General features: G+C 41.4%; 1 protein-coding gene across 1 annotated transcript in view; it reads left to right on the top strand.

The window, feature by feature from the left end:
* Nucleotides 1-844: 844 nt before the first annotated feature.
* Nucleotides 845-23,019, top strand: part of epha6 (eph receptor A6) — a gene marked incomplete at both ends in the record, with an annotated part of 120,183 nt that continues 98,008 nt past the window's right edge. Inside the window, 2 exons of the mRNA XM_079423428.1 lie at nt 845-920; nt 11,373-11,437. Of these exons, the coding sequence (XP_079279554.1) occupies nt 845-920; nt 11,373-11,437 (141 nt within the window). The remainder of the gene's footprint in view (nt 921-11,372; nt 11,438-23,019) is intronic.

Below are 23,019 nucleotides of genomic sequence, written 5' to 3'. Positions count from 1 at the left end.
AGGATGATATGCTAATATTACTATAATTGCAAAAGTTCAAAAGAGCTGAAGAATATTTCAACATCTTAAAAAGAGAATTAGGTATGCATACAGAAATGTGTCAGTCATGATAAAAACGCATGAAATAACATTAATGCACAGATAACCAATGCAGATCGAGTATCTTACTGACTTACTGTTTATGTGCTATGTTTTAAACACGCACGCCAGACTTCCCTATAGCCTTGACAGGAGCGCGGGACGGCACAGCACAGAGTGGAAACGAACACCCTCTAGTGCTGATGAGCTGGTCTTCCGTCTAGATCCGCAAAACTCACTTGGGCTTCTCACCTCAAGATCGCATTTCGCGCGCCTGAGACTGAAAAGCGTCGTGAAAGCTCTCGTGTCAGATCTGTCTGAGTGCGCGAGACTGATTCGTCTAGTTTAAGCGCGTAATATACGCCTTGTGTGTCGACGGCACATATAGTGTTTAGAAGAGAAGCGCGTGTTAACGCGTAGAGAAGAGGAAAGCCCGTTAATGGACACTGAAGACTGGAGAACACACTTAGTCTAGTTCGTTATTTCAAGTGTTGACAGCCTGACAGCATTAGGGATAACTTATCTCACAGTCTCTATCGTATTTATGGGGTAAATTCTGTAAGTTTTTTCCAAGTGCCGCCGGTAGTTGTGCGTAATGGGCTGGCATTTCTCTAGCTCTGTATCCGCGTTTTCGCGGTGCGGGGAACGAGGCGGTTGACGCCAAAATCCTTTACAATAGTTAAATGAATTTTGTTACTGGATATTTTATCTCGGACGCTTTTCTGTAGTAACTGTCACCGACTTGAGTGCACAACTGGATACAAAAATGACTTTTCAAAGATTTTTCTTCATGTTTGCTTTACCGGGATTGGTCTTGTCGGACCCCGGGCATTCAAACCAAGGTGAGTTATAATTAATTGTGATTAATGGGTTGATACTATACCATAGCCTACTAACATGCATAGTGTGTATATATAGTGCGTATTGTCTGTAAAGGAGACGCTATAACCGCATTCAGCCTTTCAGTTTGCTCAGAACATAATTTAATTATACAACTGGCAGATGTACCGACTATTCATAATATTATACATTGTTTTGACTTGTGCAGGACATATTATAACGCTGTGTTTACTGTCGCTCTGCAGCTAGTCTTATGCTCAGCATCACACAAACGGGGTACCCATATAGGAAAGACCGGGGAATATTGTAACACATTTCAACGTCTGTAACTCAAGTGTCTTTTCTTTTTTTTCTCTCTCTTAACTGATATTCCCATATTTGTCTGTTTCACATTAAAGTAGTTTAGAAATGTTAATCAAGATCATGTATAAAGAGTGTTGTTGTTGTTGGCACTAATACCGTAGTGGGTTGTTAAACCAATGAAAAACATGGGAAGTTTACATTCTGTGCATGAATTTGTAAACATCAAATGTATTTTGCTCAAAAAATACTCTCCTCAACCTGACATAACAAAAAGGTAAACAATGGCTTATGGGAAACATTTTAACTGAAATAAATTGCAATCAAATACAGAAAAACTAAGCATATGGATGTGAGCTCACATTGGCCACTCACAGTTGTGATCGATGTTGTCCATTTTCTTCAATCTTTGTGGGTCCAGTAGAAATACATTGAAAAGTATTCCTACCCTCCTTGTCAAAAGCTTGTGTAGATGTTAGAACAAGAGGACCTGGTGGTTCTGATGATAAAGTGATAATCATAATAAATAAAAGGAGTACAATAGCTTGACACTGTACCTTTTGACATCAGTCTGAAATGTATTTCTTATGAGAGGTACATATTAATATCTTAAGATGTACTAAAGGTAAAGTGGGTGTATATTTTAGGGTACTGTCCCAGTGGCAAGCTGTTATACAGATTTTTCACTTTTTATTAATTCATAGCTATGATCACTAACAAATTTTAAATCAGACGTAACATCTTAAATCATAATTGTGTTTTGTCCAGTAAACCTTAATATTCTTACACAGAAACTTTTACAGTCTCTTCAGGATGGGCATGTATAATTGCGATGTCAAATTTACTCATCCTGCATTACAACACACCCAGGTCTCACCTAAGAGACAGAAATCGGACCTGTCCCATTTCCCCCCTGCCTGTACCCGTAACTCCTCCCTTCTGTTTACACTCGCAGTTCGCAGTGGTCATTCACACAAGAAATGAGTTAAATGGCAGTATTTTGAATACGAACATCACAAGAACAAGTGACTCTTGTGTTATGTCTGTGTGTTGTGAAAAGAGAGAGGAACGGAGCATATTTGTGTGGGATGTGCAGAAGATAGAGAGAGAACACTCAAACCATCTGAGTTGGCTTGCACGGCATTTAAAACTTTTTTCCCAGTTATGAGTCATCCTTGTTTTTTTTCCCGAGCCGGGATGGAAAGCAGTTATTTAACAGGTCACTGTTTTCTCAGTTTAAAGCATCACAAATCTGGAGACAGTTCTTTCCAATGTGAACCTATAAAAATGTAAATTGAGGGTTTGCAGTTCACTTGAACAAAAATTCCGCCTTGTGATTAACACTGATGCTAATGTCCAATTAGTATGCATGCAGAGATGACCCTACATAACCTCGCAATATATTTATCTTTTGCACTGCCATATAAGAATGGTCTGCTCTTTTCTGCTATATACTGTAGTGTTAGAATCAAACTGCTTTGTATTTCAAATGCTTCTGAGGAACATTTTGCAGGGCATTCATTGTAGAACTCTTCAAAGCACTTAAAAATCCATTTAAGAGAAGACTGTACTCTGAATAAGCTTATCGCACAATCTTCTCTCCTCCTCGTACTTATAGCTGAATTGTGAATGCCTCTTTGACCCTCATGTAAAACCAGTCACTATTTAAGCGCAGGTCTATAATAAGCCCTGGTTAAAACCACCTTTTTGCGCTCATGCTTGACGGGTTGCTCTTGCCAATCATGCTCAACTGTCATCTTGCACCAAGAGAAACTTCAAAACGGGCATCAGATCGCTGTAAGATAGCAATGTTCTCAAGCGCTCTTCTAATCAGTCCAGAGTGGTGCTTGAGTGTTCTACAAGGGCTTTTTAAACTCCTCTTCCTCAGATATCGGGTTGGTTTTTCGTTTATACCTGCCATTGGTCAAAATGTGAGTTGATAAAATTGTGTTTTATCCATTCAGATGTACAGCAATCTAAAAGTAAAGTGCTTCAAATCACTTAATATGACTGTTAGAGAAGCTAAGAAACAATTGAAGTGATTTATAAAGCTATTCTGCCAGAGTTAGTAAAAATTCAGAATTTAATCATTGGATCTCTTTCATTTCATGACTAAATTTGAATTTAATAAACTTCACAACTTTAAAACAAGCTTTTTTTTTTTTTTTCTTCAAATGAAGTTTGTCTTCAAGTGGGTGATATTTTGTCTTAAAGCCAATATTATTTTAGTATTCTTTATATTAAATTACAGTGTTTAATTGTAATTTTATGTTTTTATATTTTAAATATTAATATTAATAATATATTATTTGTTGTTTTTCATTCCTCTAGCTCAAACAGTAGCGCATGGTGCTAGCAACACCTAGGTCAAGGGTTCAATTCGCAGGAAACACATGAACTGATAAAATGTATACCTTGAATGTAATTAAGTTTCTATGGATATTTCTATTCTATGGAACTTTTAGCTAAAAAACGTTTTCAGTTTGATGCCGAGTCAACATTTCTTTTTTTTAAGCTTTTCAGCTAATATTTTATTTTATTTCAGCTTTACTTAAATAATTTTTAATAGTTTTAGTTTTAGTTAACAGTAACAACACCGCTTCAAACTTTGCTTTTCTACTTTACAGTTATATTAATTTCAATTTATTTTAATTCTGCTTCCTTGCAATCAAATTCGAATTGCAATTCTTTATTCTTTTGCTAGGGCTTTCCTGTAGCTCAAATAGTAGAGCATGGCGCTAGCAACGCCAAGATCGTGGGTTCAATTCCCAGGGAAAGCAAGAGCTGATAAAATGTAAAAACTGTAACTTGAATGCAATGTAAGTCGCTTTGGATAAAAGCGTCTGCTAAATGCATACATGTAAGTGTAATGCTACCTTGTTTCAAATGCAGGAATTGGAGTATAAAAGTCATTCTCGATTCACTTCTGAATGGCACAACCCTGGCAGCTACTGACTAATCTTAAGCTGTGTATGTTTGTCTTTCATTCTGATGCAGTCATGTGGCTTAGTCAAACAGTGAGTTTTGTTCTTTTGTTCAGAACAAAGTTTCACTTCATTGGAAATATATGCATATGCATTCTGCCTTGCTTTCTCCAGAAAGCCACAGTTTAAAGCGTGTTACAACGGCTCTGAGGCTGCACGGGTGTGTGTGTGTGTGTGTGTCAGGGAAGTGCTATGTAAACAGTAATTGTGCGCTGTAACAGAGGCCTGTTAATGCCCGGTGCTCTGTTCGTGCTGCTATCATTGTCGCATGGAATGCTCTTATTGATTTTATAGACACTGTGGAGCCGAACCTCTGAGGTTTCTCTCTTTATACCTTCAACACTTCAATGGCTCTTCAAAGAGAGAGAAAGGAGCAGGATAAGGCTTTGTGCTGCCAGAAGTGATATTTATATGTGTGTCTTCCTGTTTTCTTGATCTCTTCATCAAATCAAGGTCACAGAAAAAGCATCTTGTCATTTAATTTTTTCGTTTTTGTGTTGCTTGCATTGGTTCCACTTGCACTGCATTGACACCCTGGACACGTGCCCTCCCTCTTGCTCAGAGATTACATTTATTAAAGCTGAAAAAATTTGTTATAGTGGAAGTAACATAAGCGGTGAGCTCTTTTTGCGTATACTATGGAGCACAGACCTGCTTGCACCTCTCCATTGACTTTCTATTGTCGCTGGAATCATTTGTAAATTGCACCTTGACATTTCCAGGGCCTGTCTGTGCAATGTGATCTTAGCCTTAACCCCAGTGCCTCCTTTTCCTACTCCTCCACATTGTCTCAGACACACTAAATGCCCAGCTAAAGACCACTAATGCATGCAGCGCTGTCCTTATCAGATCAATTTATCTCAAGCGTTCCACAAAGGGCCATTTTTCTCCGGTTGTGACATTCAAATTCCAAATGTCACCTTTCTCGTCTTCATCTCTCATCTCAGAGAAGAAAAAAAAAAGAGAGAGAACATGAGTTGCATGGATCTAGGCTTTCTTGTCACACTCGCACACGCATCTCTTTTTCTCTTACCAACCATTATCAGCCTGAGCCAAGATTCAAAGGAATTGTTTAGATTGTTTGACTAAATGTCAGAGCTTAGTAAGCCAGTGCACACTGTTGGTTCTAGTCCAGAGTTTATATAATGAATTTATTGTGGCTGAAGTTTGGATTTTATATTATTAAAAAAACAAACAAACAAACAAAAAAAATTCATATATTTTCGTGCAATTATAAAAAGTGCTAATGTTTTTTTTGGAAGCTTATTCTGGTCACACTTTATTTTAAGGTCCAATTTTCACCCTTAACAAAGCATTAACTACAACTTTTGCCTCAATAAATTCCTGATTTGCTGCTTATTAATAGTTAATAAGGTAGTTGTTAAGTTTAGGTATTGCGTAGGATTAGGGATGTATAATATGATCATGCAGAATATGTGCTTTATAAGTACTAATAAACAGCTAATATGCTAATAATAGGCATGCTAATAAGCAACCAGTTAGTCCCTATACTAAAGTGTTACCCTTATGCTTAATAAAGTATGCTAATGGTGACAAGTACTTTAACAGTACTATAAAAATGTAAACGTCATTGTAGACGTTATTAATTTGCCACTGGAGGAGTCCAGAGCTTAATGTCATAACACAAAGGTTTCAGGTTTTGAGTACTATAGACAGCATTTACGCATGAATTTGAGAATTACATCTGCAGAGCTGACATCCACTTTAACCATTTTGCCTTTGAGTAAAGCTCTTAACCCCAGGCATTCAGGACTTTCATTCAGGCATTGTCAGACATTCAGGACAATTACTTAACGTTTTTGTTCTGAAATTGTTCCATACACACTTAAATATTTTCAAATAAACTACTGTTCAAATGTGTGGGGTCAATATTTTTTTTATTTGTTCTATTGATTTATTTAAAGAAATTAATGATTTTATCAAGGACACAAAATTGATCAAACTTGGCATTTTACATTTCCACATAATATAAAGAAGCACGACTGTTATCTACATTCATAAACAATAATAATTTCTTCTTGAGCAGCATATTAGAATGATTTCTGAAGGATCATGTGACACTGAAGACTGGATTAATGGCTGCTGTAAATTCAACTTTGCCATCACAGGAATAAATTACATTTTTAAATTTATTTAAAATAGAGAGAGAGAGAGAGAGAGAGAGAGAACTTTTTTTATTATTATTATTATTTTACTTAATGTGTAAAACTATTTGTGTTTTAATGTATTTTTTCACTACTAATTTGTGCTTCCAAACTAAAGAAAATAATAATCGTAAAATAATACGCTCATAAAAGGTGCAAATTAAAGTCCCTTAAAGGTACATATCAGTACCTAAATGGTACAGTTTAGTGCCTTTTGAAAGGGTACGGCCTCAGTAACACCTTTTTTATACCATATTTGTAGACTTTGTTGTTCAGTGGCTGATTTTGCGTTTATTTCATTCTTAGAAACAATTTTAGTTTCTAGTAACCCTGTCAGTATTGGCCAGTACAGGATATGAAAATTATTTGATTTATAGCTTGAATCAGTCTTCACGGCCATGATTATTTAAGGACAAATGGCTACACCATGCTATCTAGATTCATTCCACCTTGACTGGAGATCAATGACCAATCGATACTACATCATTGCTCCCAAAGCAGAAATTGACAAGCGTCCCAATCTATTCATATCCCAGAATGCTTTTCTCATCAGTGCCACAGTAGGTTGAGTATGCCATTGTCTCTATCAACATGAAAGCCATCCAGCTGAGACTCACAACAGGAATGACATTTCAGCTAACATTGCACACTCTATGTTTGATGTTGCTGCTTTTTTCACTAAATTTCCTTTTGAGGATACAAAATTAAAAATGTTGTTGTATAATACTATGACTTATTCAGAATGGGTTCCATTAAAAAAAAAAAAAAAAAAAAAATCAAGAACTAAATGGCTCAACCAGTGTAGCCTGATTTCCGAACTAAAGACTAATGAGAATAAATCTTAACTATACACATATCTGAAAGCCGTGTTCACTCTGAATGGGTTTAGATTTAACCTTGAAATGTGTCACTTAATGGGATGTTCTATACTGGGATACAGTCATCAACAGCTTAAAAACACAAGGCAAAAACAAGATACAGATCTTCTGATATGACACATCAAAGAAACATCTAAGCTATAGAGACAGCCCAGATACCCAAGGTTTTTCTCCATCTGCCTTTTCTTTTCTTTTTTTTTATCCTTTCCTCCTTTCCTTGTGGCCTACTTTAGGGACTCCAGATTTTTACAGACAGACATAGGCGCTAGCTGCCACTTCTGATGTGTCTCTATTGATGTCTCACTCTCAATGCTGAGGCGGAGGGAGAGAGACAACAAACATTCAGCAGCTGATTTGGTTTGAAATGAAGCTTGCGGATCTTGTCAACACTAGTTATAAAGATTCGGCTGCAGCAAGACAACCCGCTCTGCTTTTTCTAATAAGACCATCAATAATAGTCCCATCTGGAAAAAGCCTTGCCATTGGCAGCATTACTCTTGCCAGCCCCATGATCTATTTCTAAGGGCTGGCAATTTGAATTTGCTGTACTGTTTTAATTTCAAGCTGTTGTACAGTTGTCAATGGAAGTTTTTCCCTTTTTTCCTTTTTCAAATGACTTATTTAATTGACACTTGCAATTCATTGACCTTTTTGTTTGGCAAAGAATTCACTAGAAGGGCCACACAGTTTTAGATGGGGAGAATTAGTGACATTGTCAAGGATATCTAAACCAGTGGTTCTCATCCTTATTATTATGCTCACAATTTTCATTAACAGACAATCCCTACATTAAACTAATTAACCACAATTAATTGAAACTTAATGATTCCAGACTGATGGTTATTTTATTATTCAGTGTTTTGTCTTGTTTTCCAGTACAAATATCTGAACATTCTCAAATTGAGATACAATTTGATAATTTTTTCTTTCTTTTTTTTTTTTCTAATGATTAAAAGTTAATTTATACTTAAATCAAGAAAAAGAAATCTGTCATTGGGGTAAGAAAAGGAAAGGGGAATATATATATATATATTTTTTATTATTATTTTTTTCTTGTTTTAAGCATAAAACAGTAAATGTTGATGCGTTTTTCAGATAACAAGATTTAATACCTTAAAAATATCTTAAAGTAGATGGATCTTGATTTAAGCATGCTGTATTTGTCCTGGAAAGCAGAGTAAGAATAAATAAATAAATATAATAAATATTTTTTTCTTTCTTTCTTTATTTAAAGGGATCTTTGCTCTTCCATTTTTCATTAGAATTGTAATTTAGATTAGAGTTTATAGATAGATCATTTAAATACTTTTAAATTAAGATAGATAGATAGACGGACAGACAGACAGACAGATAGATAAATATATATTTTTAAGTCATCATGAGGACCCCTTTGGGCCTTTAAGGAGTTTATGTAGTATTATAGAATTAGTTTTTGTATATATATTGGTAAAAAAAAAAAAAAAAGAAAAAAAAAAAAGTCTAGGGCTATGATTCAAGATTGTGTTTTTTGTTTGTTTGTTTTTTTCACCAGAATGGATTCACTCTCACTCTCAGTGTTTGTCGTGGAGTTGGCTCATGCATGTACAATGAGCTAGCTTGTAGTCACTACTCAGTGAGAAGAGCGTGTCCCCATAAGAGACAATGTAGAGCCATTTTCAGCAAGGCAAAATCCGGCTCTTTATCACTGTCAAATATGGGAAGAGCAGGTTTAGGTTTTTAATGTTGAACTAGCAATCAACATGTCCGTCTTTGAGGCTCAGATGGTGGTTGTGCTACAGGAATTCCAGATACTAAATATGCCTGTGGGTTAATGGCAGTTGCCTACAGGATCATATGACTGCTCCTGTGGAGAGGAATGCAGCAGGGATTGAAATGTGCCTGTAAATGATGGTGACTGCACATACTGTACCTAGTCCCTGTGGGGGTCTGAGTCTCATATGATCTAGGTCCCTTTTCAAAATCAATTTTTGTCTACACTTAAGTTTCAGAGGTTCAAATTTCAGATGCTAGCAAAAAAACATTTGTCATTTGTAAGAATACACACTGATAGCGATGGAAATGCTAATACTAATCAAAATAATAATCTTTCGATGTAAAGGGATAGTTCACCCAAAAATTTAAATTCTGTCATTACTGACCCTCGTACTCTACAGAATGCACGTTGAAAACTGACGTGGAAGAGAATAAATTGTTGAATAAAGTCAGTATTTTTGTTTTCTTTGCACACAAAAAGTAGTCTAATAGATTTATAAAATTGCGGTTGAACACTGGTGTCACATGGACTATTTTAACGATGTCCTTATTATTTGGAACGACATGAGGGTGAGTAATTAATGGCAGAATTTTTTTGTGAACTAAACTTACCATGGTTTATTTTTCAAACACACATTGTGGAAGTCAAAATATGATCATGCAGTATAATACTTATAATGCTAATAAGCTAGTAATAGGCATGCCAATGAGCAACTAGTTCATAGTGAGAATTGGTCCTTAAACTAAAGTGGCACTGTGATTTGTTCTAACAAATGGTCACATAAAAAAGTCATGCCAGGGGCACCAAATAATTGAAACATATATGTGAAGGGGTTAAAGTTTGCACTTTTTATAGATCAAATAAGTGGTTTTGACTAAGATTCCTCATGGATTGTTTGATTTCTACTCAGTCATCGAGACCTAACCTTAACCAGTTCAGTGTGCATCATAGACTGGCTTTAGGCCTAATCTGGTAAATATCTCTTAATAAAGTCATTACAATTCGATCACTCTGTCCCAATATGCTTGCAGACATGTTTAATCTCCCTTCATTGTCAGGGAGAAAGTGAGTGCGGAAATTTCGGGATAATATGTCTCGAGACAGAGACACTGGGGCTAGACAGAGGTGTAATGTGATTTAGGATGAGTGTCCAAAGTGCCTAACCCTCTAATTCACATTTTTCTGTTTGGGTGTGTTAGTAGCACAGATCCATCACTTCCAGGCAGAATTATCAGGCATTGTCAAGCAAATTTGATCAGGGCGAACAGTAGTGCTCAGCCTGTCTGCAGGCTCTCTACAGACAGGCACTCATCGAGGATCATTACGTTAACTCTTTGACAACACATATATGGATAAGCTGATTATTAGCTCAGTATTACAACACATATTCAGAAAGCTGTCTTACACACAGACCGCTTTGCTGAGTGAGAATAATGACCACTTGTTCATAGGCCAAAATCTTAAGTCATACTTACTGTCAAAGTTTATTTAACCAGAAATACGGTATTTTTTCCCCATTTTAAACACTGGATTATGGCTAAGTAGGAGAGAGAATGGCACATACCCTGAATTTGTGTCACGAGTATATTATGCCTGTGACATGCTTTTATTGATAGACATTGTAATTAAGTCCTGCTGTAGAGACAAAGGAAATTGCACATTCATCATATCAAACTGTCATATGTGGGTGAGCAAATTACTCTTTTTTTATTTGGAATACTGAATCACCTGCTGGGGGCAGTGGATGTGACTAGCTTCAAAGAGGAAATTTTATTAGCATGCAGACTAAATGCAGTGTGTTCATTTCTGATTGGTGGTGGATGGTTTAATTTGTGTGCTCTTCCGCTGTGGTTTTTGATATAATGTCTTTTGTCACTGTTAATGATGTCAAACACAAGGGATCCATTAAGTATCTTGTTGCCTGATTATTGGTACTAATTTCTGGAGATTTAAGCTTTCAAAAACATATTATAAAAGTATCATAAACGTTTTTCTTGCACTAAATTTATAGCCTACTATTAGCTGAACTGTGACAACTATAGCTTTGTGTGATTAATTATTCAGAATGCATTTTTGAATTTGATAAAAAAAAAAAAAAATTAAAAAGGTTTGACTTGAAAGAATTGTTTGTATGACAATATATATCTCTCATTAATGTTTTTTTTTTTGGGAACCCCAGACCTCATTCACATTTCTGGATGAACTATTTTATTTTATTTTATATTATTTTATTTTATTTTATTTTATTTTATTTTATTGAATATGCTACATAAATGTTCTTAATTTTTCGTGTGACTATATAGTGTTTTATTCATTGTGTATTAGAAACTGCTTTAGTTGACCCTAGTTGTTATCTTTTTTGTCTTTCTCATAGTGGTTCTCTTGGACACTACAGCTGTGCTGGGAGAACTAAGCTGGAAGACCTACCCAATAAATGGGGTGAGTAATATTTCCCTTGACCTTTGTACCTTATAAACAATTTCCCTTGCAGTATGTACATGTACTGCGGTTATTAAAAAATTAATTCTTATATAGCTCCTCTGAAGGTATTCCAACCATGCCTATGCAAACATTACTTATATCAGGTTAATCCAAACCACACAATTCGGTGTGAAAAAAAGAAGTTTGTTACAATCAATTTTAATCAAATCAAGCCATTGAGACAGCATTGGTGATCCAGAATCTATTCAAAGAATTTCTTAAAGGGTAATTATTGACACGGGTCTTAATAATTCAATTTTGCCCCTTTCATTTTTGTGGACACTATAGACGGAATTTCCAAGACATTAAAACCAGTCAAAAGGCTAGAAGCAATTTGAATGAAGCAACCAAGTGTGATCTCACAGCCCAGAAGAGTTTCTAATAGTAGGGCTACTATTATTAAATCAGTTTCATGATAAAGAGCAGTATGATGGATGCTCGATCTCTGCCCTTTTTCTGAGGCCAACTATAAGTACCAGTTCTAGTCTTGAGCTGTACTCGAGTAAAAGTTTTGTTGTGGAGGAATCAGCGTGTGTGTGTGTGTGTTTTTTCTTTTTTTGAGGGTGTGCAAAATGACCTATAGCCCATAAAATGATTTCCCAGTGGAGTTGTAGCGCACATCTTCATATTAGTTCTGCTCTTACACAGGTGCTCACGATGTCAAAGAAAGTGAGTTCATCTTAGCAGTAAACACCACTTGGGGTTTCTTTCTTTTCATGCTGTAAGAGGCTGATGCCTCCGATCAAATCAATAATTCATGCTATAATATCCTGGGTCACATACCTCTCCTATTAGTATTTGCCACAATGTCTTTTTCTCGTTCTTTTTGTTAGGTCAGGGTATGTCATGTTAATCAAAGCCTTTTTCGTTCTTTCGTTCTTAGCTAGAAGGAACATACCTTATCCAGTCTGGGGAGAATTTACCCACCATTTAATTTGTTTTCTAGCAATGGGAGACCAGCGTGTATGTTTTGTTTACTCTGGCACAGACATATCCTATGGGGTTTCTATCTCGCAACCTCTTTCTCTCTCTCTCTCTCTCTGCCACTCTCCCCCTTTACCTTCTGTTTGGAGAAACAGGTTTGTTTGTGCTGTTCCATTGTTTCGTTGACTATTCTCTTGGCTCCACTCCACTGTAAGCCCGTCAGATTCTGTGCTGTTATTACCAAATATGTCACAGAACGTTGGTATCTTCATGTAGTCTGCACACTTCTCTACCTTGAGAAAATATTATGTGCTTACTGCATGTTAACCCTCATAAATAGTTAAATGAAATCTAGATGTCATGAAAAGTTTATATGTAAATTTTAACTATTCTATTCTATTCTATTCTATTCTATTCTATTATGCATGCACTATAAAACACTTTCTTCACCGTATAGTAGGGCTGTCAAAAAAAAATCTAATTTTGAATATTTGTCAAATTTAAAGGGGTCCTATTATGCTCTTTTACAAAGTCTTGATTTTGTTTTGGGGTGTACTAGAACATGCTCTCATGCTTGGTGGTTCGAAAATCGCATTATTTTTCACATAATTTACATTATTACAATACCTTTCTCCCCAGCCTGACACAAACGACTCGATTAGTTCCGGGTTTGATGAATTGTGAAAAACGAAATGTGTTGTGATTGGTTAGCTGTCCCAGTGCGTTATGATTGGTAAACAGCTTAGACGGCGTTTAAGTATTGTCCCTCCCCTTGCCAGAACAGCAGGTTCGTCAATATTGCCATATCAATTCAGAACTCGAGAATATTGAACAAGAGGATCATGTAGAACCTTTGCATGCACGGATATTGCAAGACATATTCAAGTGGCAATGTTATAGTTGTTGTTGTTGTTTTTTGGCTAAATCACGTTTTAGATAGGATGTCAACAACAGCTTAAAAATAACTGCATTGACTATGTACAGATAAGTGCAATGGTAATAGATATTATGTTAAATTGTTCTTTAATTCTAACATTATAACATGAATTGCACTGAAACTGTTGTACAGTTGAATTTATTAATACCATAGTCCCACAGACTTACACTATTTCGCATTTTCTAGAGGGACATCTCTCACCGCTGCACTCGCGTCTCACACAAGAGAGCCGCATGTTTAGAAAGCCATGTAAAATTAATCAAAGTTCAGCTTTTAAAGGGTTACTCCACCCCAAATTATTTTTCATTAATCACTTACCCCCATGTCATTCCAAACCCGTAAAAGCTTAGTTCGTCTTCGGAACACAATTTAAGATATTTTGGGTGAAAACCGGGAGGCTTGTGACTGTCCCATTGACTGCCAAGTAAATAACACTGTCAAGGCCCAGAAAAGTATGAAAAACATCACCAAAATAGTCCATCTGCCATCAGTGGTTCAACCGTAACGTTATGAAGCTACGAGAATACTTTTTGTATGCAAAGAAAACAAAAATAAAGACGCTACAACTCGAGACTACAATTTGTCTCCTCCGCGTCAGCGTAGCGCCATTTTGGATGTCAGAACAGTGTACGCAGTTTGCATCCAGCGGATACCCTCCAAAATGGCACTACGCTGACGCGAGGAGACAAATTTTGGAACGACATGGGGTTAAGTGATTAAAGGGATAGTTCACCCAAAAATGAAAATTTTATGTTTATCTGCTTACCCCAAGGACATCCAAGATGTAGGTGACTTTGTTTCTTCAGTAGAACACAAACAAAGATTTTTAACTCAAACCATTGTAGTCTGTCAGTCATATAATGGCAGTCAATGGGACTCGCGGCTTTGAGAGAAAAAAAAAAACATAAACAGACAAAACCAAATTAAACCCTGCGGCTCGTGACGATACATTGAGTTTTTGTCTGTATATGTTTTTTTTTTTCTCTCAAAGCTGCGAGTCCCATTGACTGCCATTATATGACTGACGGACTGCAAAGGTTTTAGTTAAAAATCTTTGTTTGTGTTCCACTAAATGGCCATAAAAAATTGTCACACTTGTGTTGTTCACGATCAAAAATGACCGCCATTGGAAATGAATGGGAAATACGCAAAAACTAAAATACAGAGAATTTTTGGTGTGTACAATCTACAAATCATTCTTGGTGCAGATAAAGAGTGCACAGAAATAAAGGGGTAACACTCTAAAATATCAAGAGTGCAAAATAGACGCACTCTGCCTTCTCCCCACGCCCCCCACAGACACACATATATGAATTAGTGTGACTGTAACACACGGCCGGCGCCAGGGCACCTCAGTCGAGGGGGCATTTAAATTTCTAGGCGGGGGCACAAATCACGTTGAGCGGGGGGGGTAATGCAATCTGTGATCACGTGCAGTTGCTGACACTCGCGAAAGCGTGCAATGCCTTTCGTATGCGCGCTGTTTTTTTTTCCGATTTCACTTTCAAAATCATTCAGTAAGGGGGGAGAGGATGGAAAGGGATCCCTTTTTTCACTTTTTTATCGGTTTTATTTTGATAAAAATGACACACACTATAGCATTAATAGGCTATAACATGAAAAGAGTTTGTAACCCTATTGAAGCACGGGATGAAAGACAGTGATTGAGTCTGGTAAATCGTGAATTATCTGTTATCATCAGAGCTCATGCAGCCAGCCGCACTGGAGAAACTGCGATGACCGTATCCTGTGACTGCTCGCGAATCGATCTTGCGGCAGTCTACTTTGATAGGCTATAATGCTTCAAGTCAGATGCTGATTGATCTGCTCAAATCGAACACAACTTTATGCGCTCTACAGACGCACCGACCATGCTCCTCCAGTTAAGTATCCATTAACGGTTTAAATAAATAAGTTAGTTACAAACAAATTCTTTCTGAGGGGGCAATACCCCCGGCGCCATGCTTGCTGTAACACAAAGCATGTTTCTGCAAATGCATGAAATAAAATCAATAATTTGGCCAAAAATGCAGTCAAAACACAAACACCAACGTAGGGGTTACACACTAAAACATCAAGAGTACACAACACACACACTCAAACACACTCTCACATACAGACACAACACACTATTATACACACAAATGAACTGGTGTGGCTGTAACAATATGGCAAAATTGAGCCAGAAGTCTCAAATAAGAGGTTGGAATCAGATTGATTCATCTCTGATAAAGCATTCCTGTTCATTTTGTATTACATTTTTGTTGAATTTTGATGTTATGTGTAACAATGACTTTCTCTGTCATTTTTTGCAAAACACTTTTATGAAAAATGTATGCAAAAACGAACCAGGTTACGTATGTAACCCAGGTTCCCTGAAGGGAACGAGAGCTGCGTCGGAGACGCTATGGGAACGCTCTCAGCGTCATTCCGCTCTGAACATCCTATGTCATCAGTCCAATAGAAGGGCGACGCGTCACGGGCGGGGTGACGTCACGACCAGGAAGTATATAAGCACGTGCGGCGGCGCCCGCGTTAGCTTCATGTCATGAAGCAAGCGCTGGCAGGGATGCCGGAAGTATGGCTTCGAGACGCAGCTCTCGTTCCCTTCAGGGAACCTGGGTTACATACGTAACCTGGTTCGTTCCCTTCCAGGAACGTCGAGCTGCGTCGGAGACGCTATGGGAACGCTATGCCCACGCCGCCAGACTGACAAGTCCCTGCCTGATGTCAGGACGAGAGAACAGAGGAGCCTGGAGTGGCTCGAATGTCGAGGTCATAGAACCTGGCGAATGTCAGGGGCGTGGACCAGCCAGCAGCGTCGCAGATGTCTTGGACAGAGACGCCTGCCCAAAGGGCCTTGGAGGCCGCCATACCTCTAGTTGAGTGCGCTCTGACTCCCAACGGATGGGCAAGCCCAGAGGCCTCGTAAGCAGTATTGACAGCATCCACAATCCACCTGCTAAGAGTGGGCTTCGTAGCAGGAAGACCCCTCTTAGGCGGACCAAAGCAAACCAGCAGCTGGTCCGACTTCCTCCACAGGGCAGCTCTGTGGATGTATGCACCCAGTGCTCGCACTGGGCACACACAGTGGTGCTTTTCCTGGTCGGGCTCCCTGAAGGGAGGAGGACAGAAGGCCTGAAGCACGACCGGCTGTGGTATGACCGTCGGAACCTTAGGTACATACCCCGCACGGGGATAGAGGAACACTTTGGCCAAACCGGGCGCAAAGTCAATATGCGAAGGGGCCGAAGATAGGGCCTGAAGGTCACCCACCCTCCTCAGAGAGGTGATGGCCAACAGGAAGACGGTCTTGATCGTGAGGAGTCTGTCTGTTATCTCCTCTATAGGCTCAAAAGGCACCCCACTCAGAGCCTGTAATACCACAGCTAGGTCCCACGTGGGGACCCGTGATCGTACCGGAGGCCTCAGCCTCAGCGCACCGCGGAGGAAACGTGTAACTAGGGGGTGTCTGCCCACTGAGTGGCCACCGATAAGGGCGTGGTACGAAGAGATAGCTGCCACGTAGACCTTAACAGTGGAGTGGGTTAACCCTGCGGAGAAACGGGCCTGCAGGAACTCCAGAACTGTACCAACCGGGCAGTTGACTGGGTCAAGCTGGCGATCTCCGCACCAAGAAGTGAAAAGCTTCCACTTCAAGGCGTACAGTTTCCTCGTGGAGGGAGCTCTGGATTGAAGGAGGGTCTCGACAACCTCGGTTGATAGACCGGAAGCTATGAGTTGCGCCCCCTCAGAGGCCATACCCACAGCTTCCATAGCTCCGGCCGGGGGTGCACGATGGCGCCCCCGGCTTGTGAGAGGAGATCTCTCCTGATCGGCACCGGCCACGGGGTGCCGTCGAGGAGAGAAATCAGGTCCGAGAACCATACTCGGCCCGGCCAGAACGGTGCTACTAACAGTAGGCTGACCGCGTCCCGGCGCACTCTCGCCAGAACTCCCGGGAGCAGAGCGATCGGGGGGAAGGCGTACAGACGCAGCCTCGGCCACGTCTGTACCATAGCGTCCAGACCCAGCGGAGCTGGCGGAGCTAGAGAGAACCAGAGGGGACATTGCGCTGACTCTTGAGTGGCGAAGAGGTCCACCTGTGCCTGGCCAAAAACCTTCCAGATCTGCTTCACCACCTCTGGGTGAAGCATCCATTCCCCGGGCCTCAGCCCCTGTCTCGACAGAACGTCTGCTCCCACATTGAGATGCCCAGGAATGTGCACAGCTCTCAGTGATTTGAGCTTGCCCTGGGACCACACAAGGATCTGGCGTGCCAGCTTGTACAAGGGGCGCGAACACAGACCTCCTTGGTGGTTGATGTAATAGACCACCGTCGTGCTGTCGGTGCGCACCAGCACGTGTTGATCTATTAGGTCCGGGAGGAAGTGCCTGAGCGCACGGAACACAGCTAGGATCTCTAGCTTGTTGATATGCCACGTTAGATGGCAACCACTCCACAGACCGCGGGCAGGGTGGCCACTCATGACCGCACCCCAGCCGGTGAGGGATGCGTCCGTCGCTAGCGAGACGCGGCGACACGGAGCTCCCAGCACCGGGCCCTGAACCAAGAACTGAGGATCTCTCCACATGTCTAAGGCACGGACACCACGGCGTGACACTTTGACAGCGCGGAGCGAGTCTCCCCTCAAGGAGACCCCCCTGTTCTTGAGCCACCACTGTAGGGGCCTCATGTACAGCAGGCCAGAAGGAATCACGCTGGACGCTGCTGCCATAAGCCCTAGCAGCCTCTGAAACTGCTTGACAGTGAATGGCTGGCCTTCTCGCACTCTCTTGACTGCCGTGCGGATCGACTCGATCCGAGCAGGGGTCAAACGAGCCTGCATCGTGGTCGAATCCCACACTACGCCTAGATAAGTGGTTCTCTGAACTGGAGAAAGCACACTCTTCTTGGCGTTTAGTCTTAACCCCAACTCTTTCATGTGGGCGAGAACGACATCTCGATGCCGAACCGCCAACTGCTCTGATTGAGCGAGAATCAACCAATCGTCGATATAATTGAGTATGCGGATGCCCTGCAGTCGCAACGGGACCAGTGCCGCATCCACACACTTGGTGAAAGTGCGGGGTGAGAGTGCTAGGCCGAAAGGAAGAACCCGATACTGATACGCTTTGCCCCCGAAAGCGAACCTCAGGAACTTCCTGTGAAGGGGAAGGATGGATATATGGAAGTAGGCATCTTTGAGATCTATCGTGACAAACCAGTCCTCGGACCTGATTTGAGACACAATCTGCCTGATAGTGAGCATCTTGAACTTCAGCTTTCTGACTGAGCGGTTCAGGACGCGCAAATCCAATATGGGCCTCAGCCCCCCATCCTTCTTTGGAACAATGAAGTACCGGCTGTAGAAGCCGGCGTGGACTTCGTGAGGCGGAACCAACTCGATGGCTTCCTTCCTCAGCAAAGTGCCGACCTCTTGTTCCATGACCAGAGCCTGCTCGGGGCGGACCGTGGTCACGCAAACCCCGTTGAACGGCGGAGGTGGCCCATCGAACTGGATGGCGTAACCACTCTCTACCGTCCGCAGGACCCAAAGAGATACGTGTGGCAGGCGCTGCCAGGCTGCAGAACGATCTACTAAGGGAATCAGTCTCTCGAGACTGACCTCTGGTGTCCGAGAAGCAGCCAGACCGCTGTCTCGATGCGGCGTACCGGGACAAGACGCGTAATCTGGCGGCTGGGGCGAGTTTCTCAGGCCCGCTAACGTCACAGGCGGAGTAACCTGAGAGCAACACTCGCTGGGACCTGCTGTGCCCTGAAACTGCAGGGTTGACAGACAAATCCCCGGAGGGCACCGAGGGGAGACGGTCACCGTGTACCGCGGTGCAAGCCGCTCCACCCCAGTAGGGGTCGCCCTCCGTAGTCCTGGGGCTCGCCCATCAGGACTTCTTCGTCGAGGACCTCTTGGCCGCCAGGACATCCCTCAGGTCTGCCTTCGGCTTCGAGGTCCTCGATACAGAGCGCCGCTGCCCTCGGCTCCGCCGCGGGGGAGCACGAGAGGCGACGCTCTGTTTCTGCGCAGCCCTGTGTGAGGAGCTGGTATGCGGAGGGGACTGCTCCCGCCCAGCAGCCCCAAGAGTTAGAGAGCGGCGGGGGAGAAACCGCTGAAACGCCTCCGCCTGCTTGCGAGCCTCCTGGAATCTGTTGACAACCGAACTCACGGAGTCGCCAAACAGACCAGAAGGCTGAAGCGGGGCGTCCATGAGGCAGACCCTGTCTTTCTCCTTTATCTCCGACAGGGTCAGCCACAAATGCCTCTCCGTCGCCACCATAGCTGCCATGGAGCGGCCGATGGCACGGGCCGACTCCTTGGTGGCGCGGAGGGCAAGATCAGCGGTTCTCCTAAGCTCTGAAATATCTTCTGGCCTAATATCACCGCCCTCGTCTAACTCTCTCAGCAGTTCGGCCTGGTACGCCTGTAGCACTGCCATAGTGTGCAGACACGCACCGGCCTGGCCTGCTGCCGCATACCCCCTGCCCACTAAGGATGATGTGGTGCGCAGAGGCTTAGTAGGCAGGGTAGGAGCCTTCAGAGCTGACGCCCCCGCGGGTGACAGATAGCTCGCGAGCGTTTGTTCGACCCGGGGCATCGCTCTGTACCCGCGCACGTCCAGCTCCCGCACATTACCGTAGTAATGAGACGCGGGGACGAACGGGCGGGACGAGAATGGTTTAGCCCACGATCTCGACACCTCGATGTGGAGATCGGGGAAAAACGGGAGGCTCCTACGCAGAGGTGGCTGCCGCGCGCGCAGAAAACGCTCATCGAGTAAACTAGCGCGCGGCACAGGAAGTTTCTCGGGGGGCCAACTGATGTCTAGTTTGGCCACTGCCCGTGTAACCACCTCTAAAAGCTCCTCATACTGGGGCGGAGGCGGCGAACCCTCATCGACGCTCGCCGTCCCAACCTCCTCGGAGGAAGAGAGACGAAGCGTCGAGTCCTCATCTCGGGAGGAAGGAACTGCTTCCTCGAGAGACGGGACACCAGATCTGGCGGATACGGGGGGAGATAGGGACATGCCCGTCTCCCCCTCGCCAGCCAGATCAGCCTGTGAGCCCCACGAGTGCAGCCGCCGCTCTGCCTCGGCAAAAGCGGGGCCAGCACCGCGTGGGACGCTCACAAAGGCTCTCTCCTCGAAGAGAGCCCTCCGGGTGCGGAGTGTGCGCAGCGAGAGCCGCTCACAATGCGGGCAGTCGGCTCCCTCGAGAGCCGCTGCCGCATGCTCCGCACCCAGGCAGACCACGCACAGATTATGTGTGTCCTCCCCAGTAATGTAGCGTGGGCAAGGAGTAACACACAATCTGAAGCGCGATCTGGAATCGCCCCCTGTCTTGGTCTTGCTTTTAGGCATGTCTAGCTTCAAAAAGGACAGACAACACTAAATAAGACTCACAAACAGAGAATAGGACTGACAACATACAGAGCGCTTGCTGAATGACAGAAAGCTAACGCGGGCGCCGCCGCACGTGCTTATATACTTCCTGGTCGTGACGTCACCCCGCCCGTGACGCGTCGCCCTTCTATTGGACTGATGACATAGGATGTTCAGAGCGGAATGACGCTGAGAGCGTTCCCATAGCGTCTCCGACGCAGCTCGACGTTCCTGGAAGGGAACTAACATTTCAAAACAAAATTTCAAACAAACAAACAATTATCTAAACCTTTACAAAAAATGTCTTTGAGAATATCTAAATATATATCCAGATCCACAACTTAATAAAAATAAGTCTTTATGCCTACAAACCACTAGAGAGTTTATAAGCCTTTTATATAGCGCTATATAGGAATCTAGTGGCTAAACCATTGAATTGCAGATGACCAGATGGCACTAATCTGACTTCAAAATTTGGATTTTAAAGGCATTGTCTCTATTTTAACATGAAATCCTGCCATAATTGAAAAGTAATATCAAAATCTTAGGGAAAAAAAGTGTTATTTTCAATGGGAAAATATTGATCATAATTATTGCATATATATTAATTAGTACCATGAAATTCTGTCAAAATACAAAATACAAAATAAAAAATAAAAATATTATGGAACAAAAATATATTACATTGATTTTACTGAAAATAAATAAAAAGTTACATTTCGGGCGTTACATCAGTTTTGACCGCGAACAACACAAGTGTGACCCAAATTAATAATTAAAAATGTTTTTAAAAACTGCTGACCGTTGACCACATTTAGCAGGTACTTCTGTCCTTTTCAAGATTAAAAAGCTGTGACAGTCATCAAAGATGTTCAATTCATTGCAAATGAGCATAATTAAAAAACAGTCAGCATGGTTGCATTGCCGTAGTTACGATACAAAGACTTCTGTGTCAATCAAAGTGTGATTAATGATCTCTTAACACTCTCTTATTCCCTGTCGGCCATTTGAAAGGTTGACCTTTTCTAAAAAGGCCTGTCCGTCTCTTTTCAAAGGGACTGCAGCACTGGGACGTGAATGATTAATACATGCTGTTTTAGAAGAAGTTGTGTCAAGATGAGACAGAAAGCCACACTTTTGAGTGTTAATTTCTTATCTGTAATGGGACTTTGAGTGACCTTCAGCAGGACAGATCTGGTATTTAGTGATAGATCACAACAAAATCTGGACCTCAATCATTGAAGCGCAGCTGGTTGCGCTTTTATACCAGTGAGTTCAACCAGGGTATCCCATGGAGGACAGGGTACCTTTAGCAGGTTCAAAGGCATACTATGATTTTGCTTTATTAGACCTATAAAAAATGCATTCAACTACTAAAAGATTATAGATTAAAGATTATAAAGACATACGTAGTATGATCCTAAATGCGAACATATGTCAATTCTCACTATTAACTAGTTGTTTATTAGCATGCATATTACTGGCATATTGGCTGTTTATTAGTACTTATAAAGCACATATTGATACCTTGTTCCACATGAGCATATTTTAGATCCCTTATACGACACCATACATAAACTTAACAACCACCTAAATTAGGCGCTTGTTGAGGCTAATAGTTAGTTAATGAGAATTGGTCCCCAAACTAAAGTGTGACCATTTTTCTAAATGCATCATATGGTTTTTATAAGCCATTATACATGCATTATAATGCATTAAGAATACCCTTATGATGCATTATAAATACAAATACAGGCTTCATCTGGTGTTATAATGCATTATACTCTTAAAAGAAAACATTAGCCTACTATAATATTATAGGACACAATTAACATCAGGGTCCAAACTATTTATTAATGTGATTATAACATCATACTCCAGGCAATTGTTGAAATATAGTAATTTACACATTGGCAGTCATAACTTGTTTACATAACAGATTTATTTAATCATTAATTGAATCAAGCCTGACTAACCATTACAGGAAAATTCTGCCCCATAAAGTTTTCAAAATACCTATGCTCTTCATTTGGTATATACATACTGTAAGAATATGTTCATGTCAGTTTTTTCCTTTATAAACCCAGATTTGTTCCTCATTTTCAACAAAAGATGTAATCTATTAAATTTAGGATCGGTTTTCAATGTTTTATAAAATATGTATTTGATTATTCTGAGCATTTTACAGTTCTGAAACACAATTATGTGTAATATTTGCAAGTTTGTGTGGATCATGCTTCCACTAGTCTCCAACTGGGCTGCACTCCCCTGATTCCAGTCC

This window comes from Barbus barbus (genome assembly GCF_936440315.1).
Source record: "Barbus barbus genome assembly, chromosome: 8".
In the NCBI taxonomy this organism is placed as follows: Eukaryota; Metazoa; Chordata; class Actinopteri; order Cypriniformes; family Cyprinidae; genus Barbus; species Barbus barbus.
This window is presented reverse-complemented; position numbering and strand designations above follow the sequence as displayed.